Genomic DNA, 20,834 nt, shown 5'->3' on the forward strand with positions numbered 1-20,834 from the left:
TATGCTTATTAAAGTTCTTAGTCAGTCTTCTCAAAATTATAAAAATTTAAAAAGTCACAATGTAGTTGTCATGATAAATATTTGACCTTTTAAATTTTTTAGCTATACCTTTTCTGATACTAGACCATTATTTTATCTTCTGATTCTGTTTTTCAGCTGCATTAATCAAACTCAAGTTCATGACCTTGAACAAATGATGAAATAGGAAAAAATGCTTTGGGGAATAAAGAATTGATATAAGAAAAAACTACTTTGGTTAGGTTTTAAATGCAGAAAAATAATTTGTTTGGAATCTTAAGGGGGTGATTTTTATATCTTCTAGTAGAACATTTTCAGCAGAGTAACTATAGCTATATAACTAGTACTTAGAGTAGGTGAGAAGAATACACATATGATAAACCTTGATTCATCAATGGTAGAAACTTTTCTTGATTTGCTAAATATTCATGACAGCATAGTGTGTTCTTTCTGTTACTGTAGAACATGATTTTGTTCACATATCACTGCTAGAGTAATTTATATCCAACACTCTGCCAATGTTTGCTGTTCTGCTCTGGAGACATCCATGCTTTATACTTTTGTTAGGGCTCAGGGCAGGCTGCCATAATATGTGGTGAAAAGGCATATTAATTATTTTGAATTAAATTTACTTGAGAAATTGTTTGTGCTAAAAGACACTATGAATCTTAATTGCCCATGTGAAAGAAACCATCCTTTTACTAGAAAGTAAACAAAGTATGTAGTATTTACTGCTGTACAATTATCTCACTCTACCTGTGAAAAGTGTGCTAAGTTCTGACTATAGAATCTGGAGAAAGCTAGTGTTTATTTACTATGTAACTGACACATTACTGTGAAGGAGACCTTTGGAAAGGAAGTGTTTTCTTGCTTACTCGTACAAAATCCCCTAGTCAAGTGCCTAGAGCATTTGCAAAATCCACCAGAATTTCCTTCATGCTATAGACATGCTGCACATAACCATAGCACCCAAAGGTGCAAGTCAAAGGGAAGGGAAAACAAACCCCAGAATGTATAACCTTCTTCATTTGAAGATTTGTGACTAGAGGTACCAGCAAACACCATATATATATATGGGGGGGAGAAGAGATATAATGCATATTCCTAAATTCTGACAATTTGAGCTGAAGTATCTTTAATATTACAGATTCATTTTATCAACTTGGATATGGTTCGTGACTATAAGGAAGTTATAGTCAGTTACAGTAGTTTTCACTACTATTACTTCCCTCCCCTGCCCTCCCCTCCCCTGCCCTCCCCTTCCCTTCCTTCCCCTCCCTCCTCTCCTCTCCCCTCCCCTCCCCTCCCCTCCCCTCCCCTCCCCTCCCCTCCCCTCCCCTCCCCTCCCCTCCCCTCCCCTTCCCTTCCCTTCCCTTCCCTTCCCTTCCCTTCCCTTCCCTTCCCTTCCCTTCCCTTCCCTTCCCTCCCCTCCCCTCCTCTCTTCTCTTCTTCTCTTTTCTTGTTCTATTTTCCTTTCCCCTTTCACCTTTTCCTTCCTTCCTTCCTTCCTTCCTTCCTTCCTTCCTTCCTTCCTTCCTTCCTCCTTCCCTCCTCCCTCCCTCCCTCCCTCTCTCCTCTCTTTCTTTCCTTTTCTTTCTTTCTTCTTTTCTTTCTTTCATTCTTTACCTGAGCAGTACATAGCTACAGCATATGCTGGTGCTCATGACTGAACCTGAGACAGCAGAGTTTTAGACATGCAAGTCATCTGCCTGATTATTATACTATTTCCTTGCCTCTAAAATGGGGTTTTGCATTAAATGTAAATATGTAGCATCTATTTTGCTAAACAACATGTGATTAGTATAAAGCATCTGTAAAGAAACAGATGTGTATGCATATTCTATTTTTTATAAAATATTTATAAATTAAATATTTAAAGGAATTTATATCTATAAATAAGTATACTGTATAGGATATCTACATGTTAGCAAATTTGTCAGTTACAGTTAGTATGTATTAGAAAACGTAAAAGTTGATTTGTCAGACAGGTACAATTGGAGGATCCGTTAATGCAATCATTGTAAAAATATCAAAAGATTTCTCTTCATTGCAGATTCTATCCTTCTAAATAGAAAAAAAAAAAAACCACAATGGGCATTTGGCCTATTATTGACACTTTATGTAAGTGTAATTAAGTAATACAAAATTATGTAAACTTATAAATAGAAAAGATGGGTGGTCCAGGAGGTAGTGCAATGGATAAAGCGTAGGACTCTCAAGCATGAGGTCCTGAGTTCAATCCCCCACAGCACATGTACCAGAGTGATATCTGGTTCCTCCTTTCTCCTCCTATATCTCTCATTAATTAATTAATAAGATCTTTAAAATAAATAAATATATAAAATAAAGATTGGAATGGAACAGTGATCAGGTATTTTGAAAGCAATGTCCTGCTTCACTGAAGTTGATTGAATACAGATAGGATGGAGGATAAGGACAGGATGAAGATTTCTGAATTCATATTCTCTGACCTGAACCTGAATATTTATGACCATGAATTCATCATTTAGAAAAGCCAAGCCAGACAAACTACAATAGAAGTGACATGCAGTTTCCCTTCCCGTCAGAACTTTTGTCAGTAAGCTCTATAAATCTCATTTAATGGATTAATAGAATGTATTTAGAATACCAGTTAGAATTCTGCCAAGTGAGCATATTCATTAAATAACAAATAACCCAACAGAGGAAATAATTCTTTGGAAGAATTGCATAGAGTTTAGACATTTTTCACTAGGAAAAAAAAATGTATGTACTTGATTATGTTTAAATTAAATGCTAAAGATCAATTTGTGTTAAAAACTGGGAGTCAGAACTGAAGAATAAATAATTTTAGTCATTATTAGATTTTTTTATAGTGATCACTTTTAAATAATTTATCAGGTGTTGCAAGTAAAAGTATAAACAATACTGTGTTTAAATCAAGTATAAATCAAGCTGTGTTTATTTTTACATGGTAACCAGAATCTGGCTTAAATTCAACTCTTGTCATAACAATTAAGAAATTACTTTGGGGCTAGATGGTGGCACACCTGGCTAAGTGCACATATTTTCATGCACAAGGGCATGGGTTCAAGCCCTTGTTCTCCACCTGCAGGGGGGAAGCTTCATAAGCTGTGAAGCAGGCCTGCAGGCCTCTCTCTTCCCATTTATCTCTCCCAGCATCTTTGTTCTGTCATGTTGATCTGCTTCTAATTCTGCTTCTAAGACCCCTTCTGTTTTGATCATCATGTTAGGTTTGCTTGCATTGCTCAACATTGTGGTCTATTTACATAATCACTGCTTTACCTGAGACTCGCCCTGCCTACAGTGCATTGGTTTAATCCCCATTATTTAGATGCAAGTTTGATATGCACACTTTATCCTTCTCCCCACCCCCTATCCTATGTATTTCCTCTCCTGACCTGACACGCCGGCCTCAGGAGATATAAAGGACAGGATTTTCTAATGAAGAGAGATTAGATAGATTGCACTGCATTCCTGCTCATCAATAAAGATTGAACTGCATTCCCAGCTCAGCCATGAGTCCCTGGCCATCTGTCTCCCGCCCGTGAAGCTAGCCCGGCATATTGACGCCTGAACAGGGACCAGCACTGTCACATAAAATAAAGTTTAAAAATTTTTAAAAAGAAATTAATTATTTCATTGAAAAATTTCTGTTATGATCTATCAAGATAATGAGCAGAGCTCCTTGACAATTCAAAATTTCCTAGGTATCATATCTATTTTTCCCAGAATATGTTAACATAATCTACTCAGAAATGTTTTGTCTACATTGATCTTAATTTTAATATTTTTACCTCAATACAGACCTATCTTTGCTGGAAGAATTGCAAATGGGAACTATTTACAGTGTTCTTCCATTGCTGTTTCACAAATAAATCTGTCACCAATACTAGTTGCTTTTGTCCCTTTTTGAACTTGATATAAATGGGATTATAGTACATATGATCATGTAGATATGGCTTTTATTGTTGTTTCTGAAGTTCACCACACTTTCAATTCATTTATGTTTATAATTTTATGGGGGAGATGATGGAATAATGGCTTGCAGGAGAGTTGTTGATGCATAGGTACAGTGTCCCATCTCCCATGATAGGTACATGCACACCACTCCCACCACCCAAAGCCCTCTTCAACACTGTGTACAGGATACCCAACAGCCTCCCCTGTCCCCAGAGTCTTCTGCCTAGAGTCTTTTGCTTTGTTGCAATATTCCTCACTTAGTCCAGACTGATTCATTCTGTGCTTTCCTGTTCTTGCTTTGTTTCATAAGTGGTATCATCTGGTATCTATACTTCTCCTCCTGACTTATCTTACTTAATATGATACCTTCAAATTCCACCCAAGATATGGGAATATTTTATCATCTCTTACACATAAGTAATATATATATATAACACAACTTTTATAAACACTCATTTGTTATTGGACATCTATACTTCTTGGTGGAACTATAGTTTGGTTCAACATCTATGGAAAAGAATCTGAAGCTTCCTAAAAACACTAGAAATGGATCTACCCTATGATCTGGCAGTTTCTCTCCTAGGGATCTATCCAAAGAACACAAACACACACACACACACACACACACACACACACACACACACACACAAATATACACCTGTGTTCCTGGCAGCATAGTTTATAGTTTATAATAATCCCAAACTAGAATTGACACTAGATATTTAATCAGTAACAAATATGTGCCAGTTTTTATGTGAAAGTTTCCTCAGAGAGGGGTAAAATAGCTCATTTTTTTGTTCCAATAGATTTCCACTAGTGATTTACAGTCAGATTTAGACTTTAATCCCTTCATCTAAATCTTTTTATCAAAAGCAACAACATGTTTTCTCCCAGAATAAATAGCATCTCCTGCATTTGTTATTTCTGGTTAAAAATATGTCTAGACATCAGCAGCTAAGTATGATCCACCTGATTTCTATATCTAAGACAATTTTTCTTTCGCTCTAGTAGGAGCAATGATTTTTGTCTCATGATTTAATCTTCCACTTTTGACTTTAAATAAACAGGTATCCAAATTATATTGTTAGTCTGTAAGCAACATAAATTTATAGCCTTCAAAATTATTTGCTTCACAATTTCTTGAATACTTGAAGCAGATATGATGTTTCCACCAGCCCATCCTAACTGTAACAACTAAAATTCAGCAAAAATTGTGTCTTTTTTTTGCCTCCAGGGTTATTGCTGGGACTCAGTGCCTGCACTATGAATCTACTGCTCCTGGAGGCTGTTTTTTCCCTTTTGTTGCCCTTGTTGTTTATTGTTGCTGTATTACTATTATTGTCATTGCTCTCATTGTTGTTGGATAGGACAGAGAGAAATGGAGAGAGGATGGGGAGACAGAGAGGAGAGAGAAAGATAGACACCTGCTGACCTACTTCACCGCTTGTGAAGCGACTCCCCTGTAGGTGGGGTGTCGGGGCTCGAACCGGGATCCTCACACAGGTACTTGTGCTTCATGCCATGTGCGCTTAACCCGCTGCACTACCGAGCGGCCCCCGTCTTATTTATTCTTAATGCCTATTTAAGAGACCAAGACTTAATACTGGAAATATATTCCATCACGAACAGCATGTTCTGGGGATGCCAATTCTTGGTGATATGTGTCATGCTCAGGACAAGGGTACTAGGTCTAGAAATCTATTGGGGGTGCACCTGGTAGAGTGCACATACTATCATGCACAAAGACCCTGGTACCCTGGTTCTACTCTACTCCCTGCCTACAGGGGGAAGCTTCACAGGTGCTGAAGCAGTGCTACAATTATCTTTCTTACTCTTTTCCTCTCTACCTTGCTCTACCCTCTCAAGGTCTTTGTCTCTAGTAATGAGAGAAAAGAAGAAGAAAAAGAAAAGGGAACAGAAAAAGAAATGCTGCCTGGAGAGGTGGACTTGCCATGTAGGCACTGAACCATAACCCTGGTAACAAAAACTATATATGAAAAGGCCTGGGAAGTGGCATAGTGGTAGAGTGGAGGACCTGTAAGCACAGCATCTTGAGTTTGATTCCTGGTACCTTATGTGGCAGAATGATTCTCGAGCTGCCTCTCTAAGAAATGAATAAATTTAAAAAAATGTCAGAGAACTGAAGTGTAAAGTCATTTCCTAAAATATGAGACTGTCAGATTTGATAACCTAGATATACATAGATGCTACTTGAATTCTCAGTGTCTCAGATTTTTTCTGAGAATATTCTTTAAGAAGTAAGGATAGAGGGAGCAGGTAGTGGAGCACCTGGTTAGTTAACACGTATTTCCAGGTGTAAGACCAGGGTCTGAACCCCTAATCCCCACCTGCAGGGGAACTCTTCATGAGCAATGAGGTAGGTCTGCTCTGCAGGTGTCTATTTTCCTCTGCCCTTCTCGGTCTTCCCATCCCCTCTCAATTTCTCTCAGTCCTATCCAATAAAATAGAAAAAAAAAAAAAAAAAAAAGGAAAAAATGACTGCCATGAGCAGTGGATTTGTAGTGCTGCCACCAAGCCTCAGCAATAATTCTGGTTACAACTAAAAAAAGAATAGAAAATTGAGTATAGGGTGGAGGAGATAGCATAATGGTTATGCAAACAGACTCTCATGCCTGAGGCTCCTAAGTCCCAGGTTCAATCCCCCACACCACCAGAAGCCAGAGCTGAGCAGTGCTCTGGTGTTTCTCTGTGTATCTGTCTATCTCTCTATCTGCATTTCTCTAAAATAAGAAAATAATAATTAAAAAAAGAAAATTGAAGGTATATATGAATCAATAATCAATTGAATGTATACAAAACATTAAAGAAATTAATGTGTATTTATGTCCATAATATATGCATATTCTTCTTAGACTACAATTTATGTTTCTGGGTGAATCTTTTCATCTTATAGCAGAGGTGATAATGCCATTTGGTGTCTTTTGATGTGAATTGCTTAAAATGACTCCAAAATTGCATTTTGTCAATGTCATGTAATAATGGATGGAATGCAACTGATAATGACTACCTTGTTGTTGAGTGAATATTGAGAAGGCCACCTCACATACCTCGCTTCCATTTTTTTTTCATTGTCACCAAAAAAAGAGATGGGTGTGTCCTAACAATTTAAAGATATTATATGAACAAAAGCTATGTTTTTTTGTTATTATTATTATCATTATTTTTACAAGATCATTATCCCTAAGAATGAAATCTTACATGTTGGGATAACAAAAAAATAAAAGAAAGAAAAAGTCCCTAAATTCTTTCTTTTTTTTTTTTTATTAGTCATTCAGTTCAATATTGATTAACAAAATCACATGTCAACAGAGCTATAATTCCACACCATTCCCACTACCAGAGTTCTGAATCTCAAGTCCCTCCATTGCAAACCACCATGGTTCTCCCAAGGTTGTAGACATGGGCTAACTGTCATCCCTGCAACTATCTGCCTACATTTATACATAATTGCTCCCTTTTTCTTCCAGGTCCAGTCCTCTATTCCCCTCCAACCCACACATAACCCTATTACTAACTACATTCAAATATCTCTCCCTTTTTTATCCTCTCTCTCTGGGACCTGATGGAGCTGGAGTTCAGAGCCCTCTTATCCTCTTCCTCCTATCATTTCCCCCTCACTGGGAATATGATAAAAGTTGTTTTGGGTGTGCAGAAGGTAGGAGTTCTGTCTTCTATAATTGCGTCTCCACTGGATTTGGGCATTGGCAAGTCAATCCATACCCCTAGCCTGTTTCTGTCTTTCCCTAGTGGGGTAAGGCTCTGGAGAGGTGAGGTTCCAGGACACATTGGTGAGGTCATCTGCCCAGAGAGGTCATGGACTCATAGGAGCATCTGCAGCTGGTGTCTGGCAGGTGGCAGGACATAATGTGAGACAAAATGGTTAATGAACAGTAACCAAGAAGTAGGAACAAAAGCAATGCTGCTGGTGTCTCTCTGTCTCTCTCCCTCTCTATCTTCCCCATCCCTTCTCAATCTCTTTCTGTCTCTAGCCAGTAAGTAAATAAATAAATAAAGTATTTTAAAAATAAATATACATACATTCTGGGAAAACGCAGGAAATTTGACTGCAAACTTGACTAACATGTATGTATTGAGGATCTGTCGTTTCTGATTTTGTATGTAAGTATTAGATACAGTGTTAGATACCTGTCCTTTCTATAGTAGAAGTTTATTCGTTCAACGGACATTTAATGAGCACTTTGTTTTGTCAAATACACTTGACTAAGAATGTGAAAGTTTTCCCACAAACCCTCTTTCAAACAATTATAGGATAGTTATAATAGTACAGTGTATTGCATTGTATAGACTTCATAATAAAAAGGGCTGCCACATTCATTATTTAATAATTAGAACAATTACCTTTTAATTATGGTTCACTGACTTATCTCTTGACTGACTTCTACTTGTAATAATCAAATCTCATTTTGAATACAAAATGGCTGCTTGAGTCAGTGAGATGTTTCACCTAATAGACAACGTAAATAGTCATGCACACAGTCCAGCCCTCACCACACTGGGGGAAGCCTTGATGCTATGGTCTCTTTCTTTCTCTCCCTCAGTATCTATTTCTATGTCAAAAAAATTCTACCCAGGGCAGTGAAGCCCCAGTAAAGAAACAAACAAAATTTCTTTAAAAAACAAAGTATTGTTAGCTACATACTGAGAAGCAACTCATTGAAATGCTAGATAAAAAGTGACAATGGCAAATATAGTTTGACAAGTAGATAGGAACGACTTGACTTAATTTAGTTATGTCACACAATTATACAATGACTTCTAAAATATCATCTTCCTGAGATTTTATAAATACTATCTGTATAGAAAGTAATTAAAAGGGAGTCGGGCGGTAGCGCAGTGGGTTAAGCGCACATGGCGCCAAGCGCAAAGACCAGGGTAAGGATCCCGGTTCGAGCCCCCGGCTCCCCACCTGCAGGGGAGTTGCTTCTCAGGCGGTGAAGCAGGTCTGCAGGTGTCTGTCTTTCTCTCCCCCTCTCTGTCTTCCCCTCCTCTCTCCATTTCTCTCTGTCCTATCAATAACGACAAACAACAAGGGCAACAAAAGGGAACAAATAAGTAAATAAATAAATAAACATAAAAAAAGAAAGTAATTAAAAGTAATTTTTGGGTCATAAAAAAGGTCCTTGATATGGACTAGAAGTGCTTGCTTAGTAGGGTATATGCTTTTCCATATATACGTGTACATATATATATGCGAGAATATGTGCTGTCTGTGATTTGGGGTGTAAGTGTAGTTATAGGCATGATTTTAACACACAATATTTGATCCACATCTGAGTTTTTTATAGTAGATTTTTCATAAATTTTATTCATTTAGTTGGTCTTTAATGAACCTCTTGTTTCATTAAATACACTTTGCGAAGACTGAGCATTATCACACATACCCTCTCTTAAACAGTTATAAACTATGTAGCTATGTATCTGTACTATCTATCATCTATCTGCCTGTCCATCTATCTATCTATCTATCTATGAAAAAGTCAACCCAGGAATTTGTACATTTACAAAGTCCAGGTTCCGAAAAGAAAAAGACTGTTAACTATCGAAAATGCTTACAATTGCTTAAAACCACCCTCCAGTGAATGTGATAAGTATATTCAGTGTTAGCACTTGTCTGACATGAATAGTGATGCTTCCTATATTCAAGTAACTTGAAGTCTTCAGAATAGGTGAAGTCAGTTGTACAGAGACATTAGGTCACACATATATATCTCAAAATGGGTTCAGTGAACATATTTGCAATTTAAAAGAATGACAAATAACAGTGTTCCCAGCTCTACACAGATTGAGGTTCTTTAATGAGTTTTTATTAATTTTTCCTTAGGGGAATTAAATTATTCCCATTCCATCTGTAAATTGCACAGTATGGTTGAATGCTTTGAAAGCTGTTTGTCTTTACTGATACCAGTATGTTCCATAAAAAATATTGTTGAACCATATATCCCTCTTTATGAATTCTATGACTATTTCTATAATATTAAAGAAGAAAATCCCGGGAGTCCGGCAGTAGCGTAGCGGATTAAGCGTATGTAGCGCAAAGCGCAAGGACCAACATAAAGATCCCAGTTCGAGCCCCCAGCTCCCCACCTGCAGGGGAATTGCTTCACAGGCGGTGAAGCAGGTCTGCAGGTGTCTGTCTTTCTTTCCCCCTCTCTGTCTTCCCTTCCTCTCTCCATTTCTCTTTGTTCTATCCAACAACGACGACATCAATAATAACTACAACAATAAAACAAGGGCAACAAAACGGAATAAATAAATATAAAAAAATTAAAAAAAAAAAGAAAATCTTGAAGTGTCAAATATATCAATTAAGCAGAGTATGGGTTCAAAAAAGTTTAGTATTCACTTATCATCTGGTTTACACAGATAGTAGGAACTCTCATTTACAAAGCTAACTAAACATTTTTATTTTCAACATTCTTCATGATTGGTTCCGCCTACCCTATACCCAAAATCAACTTCACTCAAGTGTTTTTGACTTCTTCATTAAATCACAAAAATATCCTTATCTATCTTTTAAGATTAAAAAAAAATCTTTCCATATATTTTAGTCTTCTGTTCTACATATACCTCTCATTAAATCTAGTAGACTCAATAGACACACTGTAAAATTATTAAACTTCAAACTTTGTATTGTCATAGTGCTTTTACCACTCTCTAGATGTGGACTTAAAAAATTTTCATAGCAAAATATGCACTATTTACAGACCATGCATCTTTCTATACAGTTCTGATGGAAACTTGTTTGACCTTTATATAGCATTGTATGAATGCTTGTGAGGTGACCAGAATTGAGTGAGTCAAATGTGAAGTTTGCATAGGTAACTGCAAAATATGGTGATCTTTAAACTAATAAACTGAATGAATGTTTCTGTAGACAGGTAAGAAAGCAAAATTACTTACTGTTTTACACACTTTACAATGAAGGAAGAACTCTAGTGCTTAAGACTTTGGGGTAGGAGGAATTCAAATGAGTAAATCTGTATGGAGTAATTAGATTAGACTGGTGACGTGCCTTCAGGATTGGGGTAGCAGCTCCTATCAGCTAGTTGGGGCACTTGTCGGATCAACAAGTTTCTGTCCTTCTGTTTTCTCTCTTTCTGAAAAATTTCTGTAGTTTTCCTTATCACCTTAGCATTTTTTTCTCAACTAGAATGTTCCCTTCATGGAAAAGTTCTAATATCTAAAAAAGGGCATTCTTAAAATATTTAGTCAAGGAAAGTATGCCTCCATTGACAAAATAGTAAGGCATTCAGAATTTGATGGGCAGAAGCCAGGCAGTGGTGTACCTGCTAGAGCATATACCTTACTGTGGATGAGGACTGGAGTTAAGATCCCCAGTCACTAACTGCAGGGTGGACAACATCACAATCCATGCAGCAGCTCTGAGGATATCTCTCTCTCTCTCTCTCTCTCTCTCTATTCTTGTTTCTATTAGAAAGAGAAGGCTCAGGAAGAAGGGATGGAGACAGAGAAAGGAAGTGAAGGAAAGGAAGGGAAGGAAGGGAGGAAGGAAGGGAGGAAGGAAGGAAGGAAGGAAGGAAGGAAGGAAGGAAGGAAGGGAGGGAGGGAGAGTGGGAGAGTGGAAGGAAAGACTGGTGGTGGGTGTGGTTTGGAACTATACCAAGTAATCTATAACATTGTTAATCATTATGAAATCACTAATAAAAATGTTACTATGTGTATTGTGTGTGTATTTGAATAGTTTATCAGGACAATTTTCACCCATGACTGTCAGACTACAGTTTCACACTTTAACCTCCTTTCCTCTTTTTCTTTACTCAGTCATAGCTCTAGCAAGGTAATACCACCCCTTCTGTATCCCTTAGGCCATTTTGAAAAACCTCTTACACTTTAATAATTTCTTTTCCTTGTTTCCAAAGCTTTGGTTAATAACTTAAAATTTCTAATGAGATTTTTAAGGAACTGGAATTGTAAAGACATGGTGAATTTTAATGAGTTAACTGTGATGATATTGACACAATCACAATACTTTCTCAAATGTATTCAAAATCAGTGAGCAAAGTGGATAAGAAATGAAAATCTCTGACTATGACATCAAAACACCACTCATCCCATCAAGCACATACTTTAGTTTTACTATTACATGTAAGCCTTTAATTCAATTATAATAAAGGGGTTTGGTTATTACTTAGCTTTAGAAGATCTTACAGTTAGAATGTTTTCTGGTATATTCATCTCTGAATCTCCAGGAATTGTTACTGCATTCTTGTCCTAGCCTCTGCACTAAACTTATTCATGACTACTATTGTAACACAGATCAAATCACATTAAATTCTCCCATTTTCTTTTCTTCCTGGGTGATTGCTAGGTAAATTCCTTAAGAGTGGTGACTCTATATGTGAATCTTTCCATTTCCCATGCCTTCCATCTTCCCTGGAAAATAAATAATAACCCCCTAAATGTTTGCTTAGTAAATAGTAAGTTGTATTCTTTTTTTTTTTAAATTTTCTGCCTCTAAGGTTATCACTGGGCCTCAATGCCTGCACTATGAATTCACCTTCCTTCCTTCCTTCTTCCTTTCCTTCCTTCCTTCCTTCCTTCCTTCCTTCCTTCCTTCCTTCCTTCCTTCCCTCCCTCCCTCCCTCCCTCCCTCCTTCCTTCCTTCCTTCCTTCCTTCCTTCCTTCCTTCCTTCCTTCCTTCCTTCCTTCCTGTCTTTCTTTGTTCTTTATTCCTTTTAAGTAGATAAGACAGAGAGAAATTGACAGAGGAGGTCAAGATAGAGAGACACCTGCAGCCTACTTAACCACTCATGGAGCTTCTCCCTTGCAGGCATGGAGCTGGGTTTTCAAACCCAGGTCCTTGAACACAGTGAAGTATGTGCTCAACTAGATGTGTCACTGCCCAACCCCTACTGTAATTTTCTTTACATAGACTAGAATATTTAGTCATATGTAAACATGTGTGTGTATTTTTACCCCCACTTGATTACTAAAGGTAGTATACTCTACTCTGCTTTTTCTACTTAGCTCAGATTTTTTGAGATTATGTCAGGTCAACACATATAAGTTACTACTTTCTCTAAGCCATGTGCTATTGCATTATAGACTTTTAAATTTTCTGTGGAATGTATTTACAAGTGCCTTAGGACTTGATATTTTGGGCAGATTGAATTAGTCAGTTAATTAATTTGTTTAAGATTTACTTTTTTATGGGAGGCGGGAGGTGAGAGAAAGAGAGAACCAGAGCATTATTTTAGCACAGCAATTCTGGAGATCAAACTCAGAAACTCATGCTTGAGAGTTGACACCTTATCCACTCTTCTACCTCACATGTTATTAAACCTACTCATTTAATGGCATGTTATTCTTTTGTTTCCTTCAGATGTTTTAAAAAAATTTTCAGAAATAGATTTTGAATAATCATTACTAGCATTATTTCTAGACACTGTCTTCTCTCATGATATTTTATAATAAAAGATATTTATATACATAGAAACTAATTTAATAATTTCTATGTGCTTTAATATTTATATAATTTACTAAATTGTGTTTTTACCAGTAGTTGTTATGTAAACGTTATTTTAAAAAGGAGGGGGGAAATTAATGTGATATTAATGCTGCAAAGTAGCATCTAAATGATAATGGTAATTTTATTTCCTAAGATATTTTTGTTTTTTAAATGTCTTTTTATTATATTTATTTATTTGTTTATTGGATAGAAACATTCAGAAACTGAGAGAGAGGGAGAGAGACAGAAAGATACCTGCAGCACTGCTTCACCACTCGCAAAACATTCCCCCTGCAGGTAGGGACCTGGGGCTCAAACCTGGGTCCTTAAGCATTGTGATATGTGTGCTCAACCAGGTGCACCACCACTCGGCCCCCCAAACTATTTTTCTATACAACTATATGACCATTATACCTAAGAAATCTCTGTTTATTTTCTAGTTCATTCATGATCAAGAACAACATTTACATTATTTTTGTCCCCTTAATTTTTACGTATCCTTAAATTCTCTCTCTGCAAATATTTATATTCAAATTTCAGTACTGATCATTTCACATAATTTTCCCTAAAATTTCAATTTGTTGAGTAAAATCTTTCCTCAAGAAGTACTCATGGGAATAATATGCATGTGGTCTTGTGTGTAAATATATATATATATATTCCAAATATCACTTCACTAGATATTAAACACTTGGGACATTCTTTTCTTCCTGTGAAGATTTTGTGGCTATTGCTTCACTGCCTTCTAAAATTGAATGTTGCTGTGGAGATATCGAAGGTCAGCTTTATTTTCCCCTTCAGTAATTGACTTGTTCTTATTTCTTGACAGCTCTAAAGTATCCTTTCTTTATCCTTGAAGTTAGTTGCTTTGAAGGGACATATTTTAAGAAATAAAAAATAGTCCTCTTTGTGACCAAGAGCATAGCGATATTATCATAAAATGAGAAATTATAAATGATATTAAAAATAGAGATAAGAACTTCTGAGAATTTGGAGGACTTTTTTTTTCTTTTTGAGAAAGTATCACATTAAACTGAGCCTTGAAGGATTAGAAAATGGTAGTCTGTGAGGGGAAAGGATTCAGGTAAATGAAAATGGGAAATTGTGTGATTTAATCACTGAAATATTGAATAGATCACTTATCTTAGTAGATTCCTAGCATCTTGAAGTAAGCACATCCTTCTGCTATATGTTTTCATTCCTTGCAATTCCTAGCACAAACTTTTGCAGCTGAAAAGAGCTAAGTGAGTATTTGTTGTTGCATATTGTCATCCTTGTTTGTAGCATGAAAACATTTGGAAATGTATCTTCAGAATAAGTAAATTGTTATTATTCCTAATTCAGTGAAAAGTTAATATTCCTAAAGAAAAGTCAGATATCAGGGAACACTAAGTAAGTAACTGCTGCTTTACTCTAACACTAATGTCACTTTTTTAAAATATTATATATATTTTTTACTTTTGGGTTAGAAAAAATCAAGAGCCTTTCCTATATATGGTAATTTTTATAAGGTGTATCACTCATTAGTAATAGACATATAGAAAAATCAAGCATGAATGCACCTGTTGTTTTATTTCTTATTTCCTTTGAACCATCAGCACACACACATTATAGGTTTCCATAAGGGTGGAGATTCAATTTGCACAATGTATATGAAGAAAAATTTATATGATAAATTTTCTTGTTGAGACTTCTTTAACAGTAAAGTGAAATCTTGAATTTCCATGAAAGACTGTATTATTCCTGCGATTTTCCACCTTGGAAACCTTTACTGTCAAGTAGAATTCCTTTGATCTACATTTTACTCACTCCTACCAAGCCATCAGATATTGATTAGGACGTCCTAATATTTTGTATTATATTTTTAATTGGGAGGTTACTGGTTTACAATAAAGTTGCTGTCACATGGCTACCACTTCTCATATTACCAAGACAGGTGTTTGCAAAATGCCCTCACTTCCAAATTAGCTCTATCATTGTGTACTAGGATCTGAAAACACCCCCTCCCTCCAACTTTTTCCCTCTCCTTGTCCTCCTTCCCCAGAGTCCTTTGCTTTGATGCAATACACCAAGCCAGTTCCAATTTTAATTTTTGTTTACTCTTCTGCTATTTCTTAAGTTCTACTCATGAGTGAGATTACCCCATATTTATCCTTCTCTCCTGTTTTTTATTAAAAATAATTTTTCTTATCTTTATTTATTGGATAGAGACAGTCAGAAATTGAGAGGGAAGGGGGAGATAGAGAGGGAGCGAGACAGATAGAGACACCTGTACCACTGCTTAAGCACTTGCAGAGCTTTCCCCCTGCAGATGGGGACTGCGGGCTCGTACCTGGATCCTCCTACACTGTAACTTGTGTGCTCAACCAGGTGCACCACCACTCCAGCCCCTATTTAACCTTCTCTTTCTGGTTTATCTCACTTAACATGATTACGTCAAGCTCCATTCAAGATGAAGTAAAGAAGGTGACTTCATCCTTCTTAAGCTGAGTAGAAATACCTCATCTTAAACTTGAATGTGATTTATGTGAACATGGTCGGCGGCAATAGCACTCTGTCATACACTTGGAAAAGCCTCCAAAATTATTATTGAATTAATGGTTTTGGCACAAGTTGATATATGACTGATCAGACTGAATTGGTATAATTTTTTCCATCTTCAATCTCTTTAGAAAAATTTTCTGTAAGATTCAAGTATTTTTCTTTAGTTGCTTAGATGGAAGAACAAATTGATATTGATGGCACTTAGATAGTCAGTTGAAAGGAAATACACCCATTTGAATATTTGTTTTATCATATATCTTGATAGTGTTTTAAAATATGAATACTAGAATTGGTAACCAAATTAAATAGCAAATTTAGTTAGTTCACTTACTACTTAAAGTTGTGCCTACTGTTAGATGCTGTACAGGGACACTGTCATTTACTAAATGCAAAAACTGAGCAATTTTCTTCACTGAGTTTGTTTATTCTTTGGACTGTAAATTTTATTTGTATGTTTCTAACAATTCTATTTTTACCAGGATATGTGTCTACTAACCCAACTGAGTACTATTCGTAAGCAAATTTCTTAAGGTTTTAGAAGTAGATTACCATAGGCATGCCCAGCAGTCTCCAAAGGTTGCCATTGATAGTTTTCTTTTCTTTTTTTTTTTAAAAAAGATTTTATTTGCTTATGAGAAATATAGGAGGATAGAGAGAATCAGGCATCGTTCTGGCACATGTGATGCCGGGGATCGAACTCAGGACCTCATGCTTGAGAGTCCAAAGCTTTATCACTGCATCACCTCCCAGACCATACCATTGATAGTTTCCTAGTAGGATTTCTTTAGAAAAAAATTAACTCTTAAAGTTTAATTTATTTATAAAGTACAAATAGAAAATACCAACAGAACCATAGGATAAGAGGGCCAAAATTCCACACATTTCTCATCACTAGTTCCATATCCCATCCCCTCCACTGGAAGCTTTCCTAATCTTTATCCCTCTAGGAGTATGGACCCAGGGTAATTATGAGGTGTAGAAGATAGATGGTCTGGCTTCTATAATTGCTTCTTCACTGAAAACATGGGTATTGGCAGGCCGATCCATAGTAGGTTTTTTTATAGGATGACCAACACATTTAATCATAGTAAATTTTGAAACTGGAAGAAAACATTGAAGCTGCTGTGGAATAAATAAATAAATAAGGCAATTTACTAGCACTGGCAGGTGGCTCATCTGGTAGTGCAGATGGAACCGTACACAAGGATTTGCTTGGACGCCTGACTCACCACATACCCGCAGTAGGAAAACTTCATCATGATGGAGAGGTGCTGCAGTATCTACTTCTGTTTCTCTCTCTCTCTCTCTCTCTATCTATCTCTTCCCCCTCTTTCCTACTCTCTTGCTTTCCTTCCTCTCACCCTCTATCAAAAAGGAAATAAAAAGGGCACTGGGAGAAGTTGTGTTTAATATCACTAAAAGCTGCAACAACAGTAAATCAACAGAATAAAAAAAATTCAGAATTCTGTTTGAGATACCAAAGTTAGAGTGAATAGAGCAGGGTTTATATTAATAAAGGATATTGGTCCTAGTGGACTTCTAGGTTTTTTCTAGGTTTTATTTTATTTTATTTTATCTTTTTTTAAATTTTATTTTTGCTACCTGGCCAGGATTATCACTGGAGATCAATATAAGTACGATAACCAAGTGTTCACAGTGGCCATTGTTTAATTTATTTGTTTATTTATTTATTTTCCTAATAGACATGGAGATGGGGGGTGAAATCTCCACCATTTGTGAAATTTCACTCCTGCATGTTGAGGTTAGAGGCTTCAACCCAGGCCCTCGTGTATAATGATGAATGTGCTCTAGTGGGTATACCACACCCACCACCCCATTTAACATTTAACAATGTCATGGCTGGAAAAAGGACCAGAAATCTAGATCAGGGAAGAGAGTAGCTCCCAAATATGGGAAAGGTGTATAAATTTTGTTGACTATAATACCCCATTGATTTGATCTGATCTGGTGCCCATATTAGCTTAGGAGCCTATGTTACTTCTGCATCCCTATGAATCTGAGCTCACATTCTGTGGTCATGAGTAGGAACATTCCAAGCTGCCCCAATATTGACCCATCTTCCTCAGTATGTTGTCCAACCTCCTTTCAGAGGATGAAACATTCTCTACTGTTATTGATCCATGTTGAGGGCAGGGTCCTATGGGGGCCCACAGAGGGGTCTATTGTGTTGTTTCTGATAGAGATGACCAGTAATAGTGGTGAGAGGGACTTATTCAATGTCTAGGCCCATCTCGTCTGTTTGGGAATATCAGGACTCCCCGACTAGGGCCCTAGCTGTTTGGGGTGGCCTGATAGTGACTAAAGAGTCATCGTTAAAGTATGCCAGTCTTTTGCCCTTTTGCAGTTTTTGCAGTCCTTGCTTTGATAAGGTTAGCTTTGGAGTGAGTGAGGGAAATGTAATAGGAAGTAGGTGAGGAGGGTATCTAAGTCTAAGTAGAAATTATTTCATTAGGAACTTTATGGTGTCTTTATAGGTCTTTCTACTTGCTTGCTGCATATACTGACTCATTGCAGACTACTGTGCACTTTTCATAAGAATTTATATTTACCTCAGTTTATTTCTTTTATTTACAGAATCTGTTTTACAAAGGATATAATTTCAAGGATATAACTTCAAAGCCATATATGGTCAGTGTAAGAGTTATTAAGTTTATATGAGATATAGCTTCTTGTGTGTGTGTGTGTGTGTGTGAGAGAGAGAGAGAGAGAGAGGGATAAGGGAGAGAGGGAGAGAGAGATACATACATATATATATATATATATATATATATATATATATATATATAGAGAGAGAGAGAGAGAGAGAGAGAGAGAGAGAGAGAAGCTAGAGCTCCATTTTGATAAATGTGGTGTTTGGGATCCAACTTTAGAGTCAGGCATGCATGTCCTATGCTCTACTGCTTGAGTTTTTCCCCAGCTGCCAGTGTTTGCTATTAATTTTCATATTGTTGCACTGTTTAGTATTATTGATATTTGACCTCGAGCCTGGTGACACGAATCTGAACGTTATTTAGACTTTCTAAACAATCATGATCTGTAGTTATCAAGGTATGCGGGGTTATGGAATAAGCCGTTATGAAGCACTAGGAAAACATCAGAGCCAAACTATCTGTATAGATTTTACCTCTTCCATGCCCTGTGTGAATGGAGGCATTCAGTTATAGATAAATGCAAAGAATTCCCTACTTCACATTTTCTTTTCACCAACTGTTATTTATTTTATAAATAAATATTGTACCCATATTTATACATTTTTAGGGTTTAAATATCAGTTCTATCAATTAATTATGTGCACTTTTCCCCAAGGCTTATTTTTTTTGTAATTTAATTTATTTCGATCTGGAAATTGTAATGTAGTACAACAGTTTGCCAGTCACTAGATACTTATTCTAGATACAGTAATGTCCTAGCTTTCAAGGAGCTCACAATTGTGGGGTAGAGAATTCATCAATAACATAAACTTTCTAGATTCTGAAGTGGTTTGATTTAACTATAAAATAAGGACTATGCTACTTAGATCATTTATGGAAATTAAAGAGGTTAACCTAAGAAACATAGTAGGTTATACTATGGGCAAAATACAAGTAATCTTAGTACCACTTTTCCCTTCATTCCTTTCTTCCAGACACAATATTAGACAGCAGTACTAAATACTTAAATCCAATAGCCAAAGACAGACTGCAAATCATTGTAGCAAGCGATTTGAGTTATTGTGCCCAGAGCAAACATGGATTGCAAATTCCCTTTATGACATTCAATTATAATTTCTCTCCTAAAATAGTGATGATTCTGTTTTTATCTTTAATGCTACCTGAATATATCATTTACTTTCTGAGATTAGAAGTGCCCAAGGGCATGGTGATTGAGATAAAGTTCCCATCATTTTTAAGAGTTTCACCTGTTTATGCTATGCAAGGGTGATAAGCCTTGACAGGTTGAGCTGGAGGCCTTGCTGAATAGAGAAAATGCAGTTGTGGTGAGAGCAGAGCTACTTACATTCACTATTCTTCAGTTTCCAGCTGCCAGTAGTACCTACAGTGTAGTTTCCCACTGCTACGTATGTATAGACTTAGTAGAAAGACACTGTCAGAATTCAGAGAGAGTAGATTTTTTTACCCTGGTTGTGATTGATATGTGCTGGATGTCATCTCTGAACATTTATTTTTAGTTTTTATAAACAAAAAAAGATATTTTAGCAGAATCGATTCTTATGGAGAAGCTGCAGAAAAATAAAGGAAGTTAAAAATGTGTTCAATACCAAAAAAGTTGAAAAATAAGATCAGAAGAGAAAACACAAGTAGAACCTGAACTGGAATTCTGGGGTAGTTGGGGGTGGGGGGGGGTGACGGCTTGTGTCACCAGGAAAGAGAAGAGACTGCAGCAGAGAGGGAACACAAATCTTTATTCACATGGACACCCCAGAAATGGGCGAGAGCAGAGTGGTTTAAGCCATGTGGAGCTAGCAAAATGGCCGCCTCCCACTATGCCTGGGTCAGGTCATGGAAGAGAATAAAGGAGCAAGAGAGCAGAGAACGAAAGTGGAAGCAGGAGGGCTTTTATGGGAGAAATTCTGGAAGTGGCAAGTCGGGACAGGATTGGCTAGAAAAGGGGGTGGAGAAAACAAGGCACTCTGGGAAGGTAGAAAGATTCCTTAGCAATGGTTGCTAGGGTTTTATCTCATGCAGGAATAGGTGATACCCTGAGGGGGTAATATCTGTAAATAAAACTTGCATGGAAATATAATGGTTTGTGGGCCCTGCCAATGTTTGACCACATC

The 20,834-nt window shown here is 36.8% G+C and overlaps 1 protein-coding gene across 7 annotated transcripts in view; it reads left to right on the forward strand.

Moving 5' to 3' along the window:
* Positions 1-20,834, forward strand: part of FGF12 (fibroblast growth factor 12) — a 562,336-nt gene that overhangs the window by 462,034 nt on the left and 79,468 nt on the right. For 4 of the 7 annotated variants that reach the window (XM_060198501.1, XM_060198500.1, XM_060198502.1 and 1 more), the window contains one exon: positions 18,632-18,685. The exons of the other annotated variants lie outside the window; for them this stretch is intronic. In XM_060198501.1, the coding sequence (XP_060054484.1) occupies positions 18,632-18,685 (54 nt within the window). The remainder of the gene's footprint in view (positions 1-18,631; positions 18,686-20,834) is intronic. 7 annotated transcript variants of the gene reach the window in all.

This window comes from Erinaceus europaeus, chromosome 9, assembly GCF_950295315.1.
Source record: "Erinaceus europaeus chromosome 9, mEriEur2.1, whole genome shotgun sequence".
In the NCBI taxonomy this organism is placed as follows: Eukaryota; Metazoa; Chordata; class Mammalia; order Eulipotyphla; family Erinaceidae; genus Erinaceus; species Erinaceus europaeus.